A 12208-nucleotide genomic window follows, 5' to 3' on the forward strand; every position below is an offset into this window, starting at 1 on the left:
GTTGCTAGGGAGGGTAGAGTCACATGGGGTAACCTCCTCGTGGTCGCTATAATGTGGTTTGTTCTCGGTGGGGCGCATGGTGAATTGAGCGTGGTTGCCGGGGTGGATGGCGTGAAGCCTCCACACGCGCTATTTCTCCGTGGCAACGCGCTCAACAAGCCACGTGATAAGATGCGCGGGTTGACTGTTTCAGACGCGGCGGCAACTAGGATTCGTCCTCCGCCACCTGGACTGAGGCGAATCACTATGCGACCACGAGGACTTAGAGCGCATCGGGAATTGGGCATTCCAAATTGGGAGAAAAAGGGGAAAAATCCAGAAAAAAAAAAAAAAATTATATTATCAGCATAACAATTGGACAAAATAGTTTAATTCAGAAATGCACATCAATTTCAGAATTTCTTAGTATTTGGTACATACCCCTTTTGCTTTAATGACAGCATGCACTTGATGTGGCATGGACTCCACAAGTTTGTGCAAAACCTGATGATCCATGTTTTCCCAGCATGATTTGAGAATATTCCAAAGAGCATCATGTGCGCTTCAATGGAAGCAAGGAAGTCTGAGATTTTGTACAAAAGTGATAACATTGTAAATTTCAGAAATTAACTTGCATTTAATTAGTAACCTAGAAATAGTGCAGAATTTTAAATATTTCTTGTTAGTTTCACATAATAACTTTTGTTTGTTTACTATGTTTGAAAATCCAGAAAAGTTCATATTTCCAGACATAAATGGAAAAAAACCTAAATTTCAGACGCTGGATCAAACTATATTCTTGAGTTTCAAGTTCTAGTACTACTTTTCCTCACCATCCCATTGAGTAATTTATTTTAATTGTGAAACTTTTTCGAAGTATCTACAATGATTATCTTGCTCTGTTATTGATGTCTTTCTATATTTCAGCCCTGCTGTTGTTGGCGACCTAGCCGGAAAAATGCTCGGCTTCAATCTGACCACCAAACAGACCCCTAAGGAAGGAGTCAAAGTAAACACGGTATGCAGGAGAGCACATTTGTTTTTTTTTTGGTTTTTTTACTTGTTTAACTCCTGGAATAACGTTGTTCCACTAAATAAATGGTTACTCTTACACTTGGAAATTAAATTCTCTCTTTCTCTCTCTCCACATTTGTTTTCTTACAATCATACACTAGTTGATTATGTTGATTACTAGTAAAAATGCACTAGTTTTTCCTCTTTGTCTTTCTTTTTTTAGAAATGGTCTTTTGCTCTTAGCTGAGTTAGGTGTCATGGTTCATTGAGATGAATATACAATGTGAGTTAGACCTCTGTGCAGGGAATGTTGGTAAAAAGCCATTTCCATGTGTCACTAACAAGCTGAAATATAATTTCTTTCTCTGCATCTTTGTGTCTGACACTCACACAGACTTGCAAACTCCTACACACACCCCGTCTGTTTATCTATTTATCTCTCTCCCTCTCGAGGTAATGACGTCTTCCTGCACTTAGCGAGTGTTTGTCCTCTTCTCCCTCTCGTCTTTAAATATGGCATAGAGCTCCCCATTAACGCCCGCTTTCATTCCCATCAGCATTCCCTCACTCGACCGGCCCAAAATTTTTGCAAAACATAACCATCACATTTCTGTCTATTTCATGGCTGAGAAAGAGCAACGGGGGTGGCAGTGTTTGGAAGAGTAGGACAGATCCAACTAAAAGTAGGTGAAGAGGAACAGGGGTAGGATGCATCAAAAAATGCTTTGGAAATGCCAGTTCAAGCGTGTGGTAACCCCCCCATGGATGTGTTATTGTATAATGAGGTTTTCCTCATCAATTCAGAATTTAGGATCAGTTTATTGAGAGGAAAAACAGAAAAGGACAGGGTGTTGGTGCTGTTAGGCCTGTTTTAAATTGCACTTGTAGGCAGCACATATTAATTTTGGCATCCATAATGATCTGTTCATTTATGACCCCTTATGATTCTCGCAAACTAGCCTCAAACTTACCGATAATTTGCCACTAATTATTTTCTCATGCAAATGAGCTTGTGATTTGCCAGAAATGTTTGCCAGAAGTTTGCAGCTCTTCACCGGTAGTGGTGAACCTGCAGCAAACCTTCCAGTGAGATTTTACAAAATACATTTTAATTTATGATTAAAATAAGATCTGTGGTTACTTAGAGACGCTCACGCTTTGCTTTACAACATAAAATAATGCACAATTGTAAATCAAATGTGAATTTGGAGGACACTGTGTAAAAAATTGCTACAGACGGACTACAACGACGGATAAAATAAATAATAATAAATTCAGTCACATAAATTTGCATCATAGTGGGATTTATAGTCCTTATTTAGCAGCTTGGCAACTTATGATCTAAAAAATCAAAGTGGCATGTTGCAGGCTGGATTTAAACCTATGTCACCCACATGAGGCTGTCACCAATGTAAGGCTGATGAGTTTTAATTCAGTGGGTTTTCATTTTATATGTAAAATAATGCATAAAACAATTAATGCAATTAATCACGCCACCATAATAAGCAACCAACAGATCAATTCAAGCTTGAAGTGGCATCTTCATGCTATAGCGAGTCCCAGTCAGAAGGGTGCAATAAGCGCAGCTCCAGCTGTACAGGCAACGCGCAGTTGTACAGACAACCAACTGACAGCTGATCAAAGACAGCTGGACAAAGGAGGGTGCAGGGTGTTAAGACATGTTTTTGAAACAGCATCCTAGAAACACAATGTTTATGGCTAGAGAAGCTGAAAACCAGTGAAACGCGATGCAGCCACAGAGAGACACATCTAAAGCTTTTAACATCTTTCTTTATCTATTTTCCCTTGCTTTCCTCCTCCTCCCTTCCCTCTTCCTCTTTTCTGTCACTTCCCTTTTCAGCCCTTCCACTTTCCTATCACTCAACAATTTAAAGTAGTTGTGTTTTCATCCTTGTTTGTGATTCCCTGCTTTCCCACTTGATATCTCTCATATCAGCTAGTCAGGTTGTTTTAGCAGCAGGGCCTAGCAGAACATGTGCTCTGCTTCAAAAATCTGTGCCTGTTCATGATGTACCTTATTTTGTAACACACCATCATTACTTGGTGGATTTGTTTGTGGTGGACAGGTTATGGTTGCTGAAGCTCTGGATATCTCCAGGGAAACATACTTTGCCATTCTGATGGACCGTTCCTGTAACGGACCTGTGATGGTGGGCAGCCCTCAGGGTGGAGTGGACATAGAGGAAGTGGCTGCCACGACACCAGAACTCATCTTCAAAGTACACACACTCTCTTTGTTTATTGAATGAGAAGACTTGTTCTGGGGTGTAGAAATCAGTTTTTAAATAATTTTGTGTGAAAGGACTGTATGTACAGTATGTCTAATGTACTCACCCTCGTGTCTTTCCAAAATCGTATGACTGAAATTCTTCCATAAAACCCAAAAGGATATATTTTGAAGAGTATTCACGCTGCTCTTTTCCATACAATGAAAGTGAATGGGTTTGAAAATTGAGTTCCATCAAGCTCAAATAAGCATCATAAAAGCACCATAAAAGTTGTCCATGCAAAGTTTTCTGAAGACGTACGATCGATTTGTGTGAGGAACAGACTGAAATTTAAGTTGTAATGGTCAAATCTAATTTGCACTCACATACACTATATTGCCAAAAGTATTCACTCACCCATCCAAATAATTGAATTCAGGTGTTCCAATCACTTCCATGGCCACAGGTGTATAACATGAAGCACCTAGGCATGCAGACTGCTTCTATAAACATTTGTGAAAGAATGGGCTGCTCTCAGGAGCTCAGTGAATTCCAGCGTGGTACTGTGATAGGATGCCACCTGTGCAACAAGTCCAGTCGTGAAATTTCCTCGCTACTAAATATTCCACAGTCAACTGTCAGTGGTATTATAACAAAGTGGAAGCGATTGGGAATGACAGCAACTCAGCCACTAAGTGGTAGGCCACGTAAAGTGACAGAGCGGGGTCAGCGGATGCTGAGGCGCATAGTGCGCAGAAGTCGCCAACTTTCTGCAGAGTCAATCGCTACAGACCTCCAAAGTTCATGTGGCCTTCAGATTAGCTCAAGAACAGTGCGTAGAGAGCTTCATGGAATGGGTTTCCATGGCCGAGCAGCTGCATCCAAGCCATACATCACCAAGTGCAATACAAAGCGTCGGATGCAGTGGTGTAAAGCACGCCGCCACTGGACTCTAGAGCAGTGGAGACGCATTCTCTGGAGTGACAACTCACGCTTCTCCATCTGGCAATCTGATGGACGAGTCTGGGTTTGGCGGTTGCCAGGAGAACGGTACTTGTCTGACTGCATTGTGCCAACTGTGAAGTTTGGTGGAGAGGGGATTATGGTGTGGGGTTGTTTTTCAGGAGCTGGGCTTGGCCCCTTAGTTCCAGTGAAAGGAACTCTGAATGCTTCAGCATACCAAGAGATTTTGGACAATTCCATGCTCCCAACTTTGTGGGAACAGTTTGGGGATGGCCCCTTCCTGTTCCAACATGACTGCGCACCAGTGCACAAAGCAAGGTCCATAAAGACATGGATGAGCGAGTTTGGTGTGGAAGAACTTGACTGGCCTGCACAGAGTCCTGACCTCAACCCGATAGAGCACCTTTAGGATGAATTAGAGCGAAGACTGTGAGCCAGGCCTTCTCGTCCAACATCAGTGTCTGACCTCACAAATGTGCTTCTGGAAGAATGGTCAAAAATTCCTATAAACACACTCCTAAACCTTGTGGAAAGCCTTCCCAGAAGAGTTGAAGCTGTTATAGCTGCAAAGGGTGGGCCGACGTCATATTAAACCCTATGGATTAAGAATGGGATGTCACTTAAGTTCATATGTGTCTAAAGGCAGATGAGCAAATACTTTTGGCAATATAGTGTATATTCAAACTTACTGTGTCATGATCGAACACATGACATGCAAGTACTAATGGCATTCAGCATCATTGATGTCTTCACATGGCAAGTTTGAATAAGAAGAAGTGTAAATTAGGTATAAGAGCTATGGCGGAATGGGAAGATTTTAAGCAAATTAAATAATTAGATCTGTTCTTTGCATAAAGCTGAAAGTAGAATGGTTTCACTTACTGAACACTTTATTAGGAACACCTGTACACCTACTTATTTATGTGAGTATATGAGTATTTCTGTTACTGCTGATCTCCTGGGATTTTCATGCAAAACAGTCTCTAGAGTTAACTCACAATTATGCCAAAAATAAAATAAAAAAAACAGTGAGCAGCAGTTCTACGGGCAGAAAAGCCTTGTTGGTGAGAGAGGTCAACGGAGAATGACCAGACTGGTTCGAGCTGACAGAAAGGCTACAGTAACTCAGATAACCACTCTGTACAATTGTGGTGAGCAGAATAGCATCTCAGAATGTACAACACGTCAAACCTTGAGGCGGATGGGCTAAAACAGCAGAAGCCACGTCGGGTTCAACTTCTGTCAGCTAAGAACAGAAAGCTGAGGCTGCAACTGGGCAGTTGAAGACTGGAAAAAAGTAGCCTGGTCTAATGAATCTCGATTTCTGCTGAGGCACACAGATGGTGGGGTCAGAATTTGGCGCCAACAGCATGAATCCATGGACCCAACCTTCCTTGTGTCAACAATCCAAGCTCGTGGCGGTGGTGTAATGGTGTGGGGAATGTTTTCTTGACACACTTTGGGCCAGATAATACCAATCAATCATCGCATGAATGCCACAGCCTAGTTGAGTATAGTTTCTGACCATGTGCATCCCTTCATGGCCCCAATTTATCCATCTTCTAATGGCAACTTTCAGCATTTTAATGCACCATGTCACAAAGGAAAATTCATCTCAAACTTGTTTCATGAACATGACAATGAGTTCACTGTTCTTCAGTGGCCTTCCCCATCACCGGATCTGAATCCAGTAGAACACCTTTGGGATGTGGTAGAATGGGAGATTCGCAGCATGAATGTGCAGCTGACAAATCTGCGGAAATTGCGTGATGTAATCATGTCAACATGAACCAGAATCTCAAAAATCCATGCCATGAAGAATTGAGGCAAAGTGTTTTGAGAGCGAAGTGTTCCTAATTAAGTGCTCAGTAAGTTTATATACTATACTGTATACTATATATATATATATATATATATATTGAAGTTTGAAAGCCCCTGGTCATTGTCTGCTTCCCTTGTATGGAAAACAGTGCCATTCTGGTCTGTAAATGATGACATAATTTTCATTTTTAGGTGAACAATTCCTTTAACAAATTTAATGGCTGTTTCAATCTTGTAGCTCATTGTTTCATCTTTTTTTTGCATTATCTCTCTTGTGTGTTTCTGTGTGTATGAGTGATTGGTTAGAGATGGCCTCATAATTGGAAAAAAAAATTGTAAGCCATTGTTCTCCAGCTCTTTTGATGTTGGCTGCGTGCCAGCACTTAATTGCAGTTCTCTTGATTTTAATATGAACATCCGCTTTGTGTCAAATTTTGGCTGATGGTTGGTTTCCTCTCTCTCTTTCTTTATCCCAACTCTTAACACAGGAAGTCATAGATATATTCGAGGGGGTTCGAGATGACCAGGCGCTACGTATGGCAGCTAATTTGGGATTCAAAGGACCATTGGAGAGACAGGTAATGTGGTTGGACTGAAATTCTGCCATTACTGTCAGTGTCGTTAAAGGGACCACAGCCCCCCCTCACCTTACCTTACCTCACCTCTCCTTGTCCTGTGTCTCCATCTCTCTCATGGAGAAAAAGAGCAAAAGAATAATGAACATGGTGACTCTGCCAAAACAGTCATTAAACATTTTTGTTATGCTTTAGGCCTGAGCAGACACAACCAGCCATCAACAATTGTGCTGTTGGATCACTCACATAAACTGCCACCTATAAATGGATGGCAGATTCGCTGCAACTAACGTTGCCATAAACGATAAGCCCAAGTATTAATCTTCCCAAGAATTTATGACATTTATTGTGCAGTCTTGCACCGATTCTGTGAGTGCCTTTTAGTGCAGTAGATTGCATATCGCCAACTGCTTGATTTAAAATAAGCCTATACTGTTTTGTTTTTTGTTTTTCTTAAGCAGTCATTCTCAACTGGTTTTGCCTTAGGACACATATTTTAAATTGGACATCAATTGGTGACCCAACACAGTACTGAAGTTGTTTATCATAGTAAAGAAAAGTAAGAAATGTTGTTTTTTTTAAATAAAACAGTAAAATGTATTAAAATTACCATAAACCGCATAGACCAAACAATGTGCTAAATTATTAACATGACATAGACTAAATAGACAAAGTGACAATTTTGTAAATGCATAAATAACAGCAGAAGTGTGATTTACCAGCCTTTATACCAGCCTATAGTAGAAACACTGGGGCAAAGATTGTAGGTTTAGCCATATATGCAAGTGACAGATGAATTTGCAGCAAAATACTTTAGAGTTTGATTGAATGTGCGGCATCAACAACAAAAGATATGAAAAAAACATTTTCTCCTCAATTGTAATAGTTTATAAGCTTATATATTTTTCTATCGTTGCTATACACAATTATATGCTTAGTTTCATTTTATTATTTGCATTTAGCATTGTTTTTCCCTGCTTTCAAAACAGAACCTACCAGTTGAGAATCACTGTTCTAAAGTATGCTTCTGATTGTATTGTCAATGATGCTACGATTTGCATTTGCTTCGTCACACGAAGCAGCACTACAGAAATTTCTGTATTAGTTCAGAATGTTGAAAAGGCAGAAAAAAACATATACAGTATCATCTTAATTGAAACATTTGTAAACTCTCAACATTGTGTATATTTGTGAACAAATGCTTATTTTCTCTGATTGAACATTGATTTTAGTTGCTTAGGTTTATGGAAGTTATTGCTAAATGTCTGGCTTGTCAGTTTGGCTCTCGTAAAGCCATCCCTTTAATGTGCATATTTTGCAACCATCTATTTGAGTCAATGCTAATTAGAATGCTTTGGCATGCAGTATACCGTTAACTTAGCTTCACCACTTTGAAGTGCAGCGAGATGAAAAATTGACAGCGCACGGCTGTGCGTGCTGATGAGAGCCGCACTACAATGTTTTCTGTCAGCCTGCTCTCATTATCAAAAAAGCTTCCATTGGCTAGGGGAAGAGAGAGATGTCATTTTAACTCTTAAATGCTTAGAAAGTCAAATTTGTTACGATGTCATGCTTTCAGAAAGCACACGAAACAGCTTGGCATAGAGCAATAAGCAGTCAGTTATCTTTTCTGTCTTTGCCTCTCCTCAAACCTCAGCTGTGGTAGAATGATTCAGGTGCTCTAGTAGTCTAACTTTAAGAATAAAAATGAATAAAAGTATGTGTTTATAAACATTTTGCATTTCCATAAATGTATGCATTTTTATTTTTGAATCTTTAAATTAACAAAGTACAAACAACGACTATTTAAAAATCTTAATTTTATATACAGTTGTGCTCAAAAGTTTGCATACCCTGACAGAAATTGTGAAATTTTGGCATTGATTTTGAAAATATGACTGATCATGCCAAAAAACTGTCCCTTTTATTTAAGGGTAGTGATCATATGAAGCCATTTATTTTCACAGTTGTTTGGCTACTTTTTAAATCATAATGATAACAGAAATCACCCAAATGGCCCTGATCAAAAGTGTACATACCCTTGAATATTTGGCCTTGTTACAGACACACAAGGTGACACACACAGGTTTAAATGGCAATTAAAGGTTAATTTCCCACACCTGTGGCTTTTTAAATTGCAATTAGTGTCTGTGTATAAATAGTCAATGAGTTTGTTAGCTCTCACATGGATGCACTGAGCAGGCATGGGGAGCAGAAAAGAACTGTCAAAAGACCTGCGTAACAAGGTAATGGAACTTTATAAAGATGGAAAAGGATATAAAAAGATATCCAAAGCCTTGAAAATGCCAGTCAGTACTGTTCAATCACTTATTAAGAAGTGGAAAATTCAGGGATCTCTTGATACCAAGCCAAGGTCAGGAAGACCAAGAAAGATTTCAGCCACAACTGCCAGAAGAATTGTTCGGGATACAAAGAAAAACCCACAGGTAACCTCAGGAGAAATACAGGTTGCTCTGGAAAAAGACACATGTGGTTGTTTCAAGGAGCACAATACAATGATACTTAAAAATGAGCTGCATGGTCGAGGTGCCAGAAAGAAGCCTTTACTGCACCAATGCCACAAAAAAGCCCGGTTACAATATGCCCGACAACACCTTGACATGCCTCACAGCTTCTGGCACATTGTAATTTGGAGTGACGAGACCAAAATAGAGCTTTATGGTCACAACCATAAACGCTATGTTTGGAGGGGGGTCAAAAAGGCCTATAGTGAAAAGAATATCATACCCACTGTGAAGCATGGTGGTGGCTCACTGATGTTTTGGGGGTGTGTGAGCTCTAAAGGCACGGGGAATCTTGTGAAAATTGATGGCAAGATGAATGTAGCATGTTATCAGAAAATACTGGCAGACAATTTGCATTCTTCTGCACGAAAGCTGCGCATGGGACGCTTTTGGACTTTCCAGTAGAACAATAACCCTAAGCACAAGGCCAAGTTGACCCTCCAGTGGTTGCAACAGAAAAAGGTGAAGGTTCTGGAGTGGCCATCACAGTCTCCTGACCTTAATATCATCGAGCCACTATGGCGAGATCTCAAACGTGCGGTTTATGCAAGACGACCAAAGACTTTGCATGACCTGGAGGCATTTTTTTCCAAGACGAATGGGCAGTTATACCACCTGCAAGAATTTGGGGCCTCATAGACAACTATTACAAAAGACTGCACACTGTCATTGATGCTAAAGGGGGCAATACACAATATTAAGAACTAAGGGTATGCAGACTTTTGAACAGGAGTCATTTAATTTTTTTCTTTGTTGCCATGTTTTGTTTTATGATTGTGCCATTCTGTTATAACCTACAGTTGAATATGAATCCCATAAGAAATAAAAATAAATGTGTTTTGCCTGTTCACTCATGTTTTTTTTAAAAAATGGTGCATTTTTTTTTTAATTAAATTTTAGTTTTATAATGAAATAAATTAATATGGTGGCACAATTATATTTTTGTCTACAAAACTAATTTCAAACATTTAAGCATACGCCTTCAGATCAGAAGATTTTTAAGATCATAAGAAACATTTCAGTCGTGTTTCAAAACTTTTGACCGGTAGTGTAAACCATAGACTTTTCATAAAGTTTACTTTTGACTCTTCATGTTATCAGAAATTGTAGTATGGGAATTGAAACGAATGAATAAATATTTTAGTGTCAGATACATTTTTTACAGGAGTAAAAAATTAGTAAGTATTACAAAATCTTCATCTGAAATATTAAGAAAGTATTACAAAATACGAAATTGTTACAATTAATCAAAATATTTAAGTATTATTAAAATCTACAAAAGTGTTTCAAAATAAAAAATCTTCTATAAAAGAATTAAAGTATTTCAAAAATGCAAAAGCATTACAAAATCATCCACAAAAGTATATTAAGATGACTAAATACAATTATATTATATAGTCTTCTATGAAAGTATCACAGTATAAAAGTACAAAATACAAATATTACCACATCTTCTTAAAAATAAGTGTTACAAAGTAAGAAATATGTAAGTATTATGACAGTGTTATAGAAGTCCAAAATATGAACATATTACAAACATATTATAACAAAGTATTAAGAAAGTAATACGAAATATAAAAGTTTTGGAATATCTTCTACAAATGCATTATCAAAGTTCTAAACATGAAAGTATTAAGAAAGTATTTCAAAAGAATGAAAAAAAAAAATCTTCTATAAAAGCATTAAGTATTTCAAAAGTACAACATAGGAAAGTATTAAAAAGTAATCTGCAAAAGTATTATAAAATTACAAAACAGAGTTTTACAAAGTCTTCTATGAAAGTATTATGAAAGTAAAAAATAAAGTATTTACGAAAGTATTACAAAATAAGCTTTTAGTAATATGTTTCTCAGACAGCTAGCTAAAGGTTATATAATTAAAATAGTATGAAAGTAAATGTGCAATAATTAAAGTAGTATTGTAAAATATAAAATTATAATTTCATCGGTCGTAGACATATTCAAAATCTCAAGACTAAGAGTGCATTCTGCTCATCACAGTGGGTGTTCAGTCAAGTATACAACCTCTTTACTGGGCAGTGTATATGGTGTGCATGTGTATGTGTGTTTTGTCATGCTTGAGGTTTCAAGGTGAGTTTGAATGGCTTATGTAAGCTCTCAGAGCTCTGCGGCATGTGTGCAGCTTGGGTAATTAGTGCTCTTTGTGGGTCTGTCACAGGCTGCAGATCAGATTAAGCGACTCTATGATCTGTTCCTAAAAGTCGACGCCACTCAAGTCGAAGTCAATCCTCTTGGAGAAACACCTGAGGGGCAAGGTAAGACGTGTGTGTGTGTGTGTGTGTGTGTGTGTGTGCGCGCGCATGCGTGTGAGTGTGAGAATGAGAGACAGAAGTGCTTGCTTATAGACTGCATAAGAGCTCATGTATAGATCTAAATTGAAACTTACAGCTTTCAGGAATAAATGTCATTTCACGCTAATGGTTGCTATATCAAACTCTCACAGCTATGGAGAGTGCTGTCTCAGCAAAACTTTACAGGGCTTTAAAAGTTAAGCTTCCCCAATTTAACACTGGCACAAATGTGTTCTTAAATGACCAAATACTATCCCCAATATCATTTCCAGCCATTTATTATTTTTATAGGTACCTGTTAGGAAATGATATAGAATGTTGTTACGTTTATTGGTGTGAAATTACATACAGTAGGTCCAGAGAGGGTAATGCCTGCAGTATTACCGGTAGCCTGTCAAATTAAAGAAGGGGAGAGAAATCATCTCTGTCCTGCACCATAATGGTAAAATTATTTAGTCCTCATAGGGGCCATTACAAAAGTGCCACTCCCCTTTTTTAGGTTCCTTTGCCTACTTTCTTGTTCTGCATCATCTATATTTTGTGACCGTATGAGTATTATGGGTGTTAAAATGTTTCGATGCATCAATTAGGGAATTTAACAATCAATTGTCATTACTATATTAATACACAATGTAATACAGATACCATCTTGCAACAGACATACAACACACAAGATTGAAGATGAAAAAAGCACACTTATAAAAAAGTATATGCTGCTGGGCTCGGCTATCTGTATCATATTCCCTAACTGTTTGCATCCATTTAACCAAAGTAAGTTAATTATTGTTTCTT

The 12208-nt window shown here is 38.4% G+C and overlaps 2 protein-coding genes across 11 annotated transcripts in view; one reads left to right on the plus strand and one right to left on the minus strand.

The window, feature by feature from the left end:
• The window catches only part of LOC127426279 (succinate--CoA ligase [GDP-forming] subunit beta, mitochondrial), a 155716-nt gene that overhangs the window by 74024 nt on the left and 69484 nt on the right, over window positions 1-12208 (plus strand). For all 10 annotated transcript variants that reach the window (XM_051672976.1, XM_051672986.1, XM_051672984.1 and 7 more), the window contains 4 exons: window positions 907-997; window positions 3081-3233; window positions 6494-6583; window positions 11284-11380. In XM_051672976.1, coding sequence (XP_051528936.1) covers window positions 907-997; window positions 3081-3233; window positions 6494-6583; window positions 11284-11380 — 431 coding nt within the window. The remainder of the gene's footprint in view (window positions 1-906; window positions 998-3080; window positions 3234-6493; window positions 6584-11283; window positions 11381-12208) is intronic.
• LOC127426291 (uncharacterized) overlaps window positions 3952-12208 on the minus strand; it is a 120784-nt gene continuing 112527 nt past the window's right edge. The window contains exon 2 of the mRNA XM_051673005.1: window positions 3952-4587. Within this exon, the coding sequence (XP_051528965.1) occupies window positions 4068-4587 (520 nt within the window). The 3' untranslated portion in view covers window positions 3952-4067. The remainder of the gene's footprint in view (window positions 4588-12208) is intronic.

Source organism: Myxocyprinus asiaticus, chromosome 35, assembly GCF_019703515.2.
Source record: "Myxocyprinus asiaticus isolate MX2 ecotype Aquarium Trade chromosome 35, UBuf_Myxa_2, whole genome shotgun sequence".
Lineage (NCBI taxonomy): Eukaryota > Metazoa > Chordata > Actinopteri > Cypriniformes > Catostomidae > Myxocyprinus > Myxocyprinus asiaticus.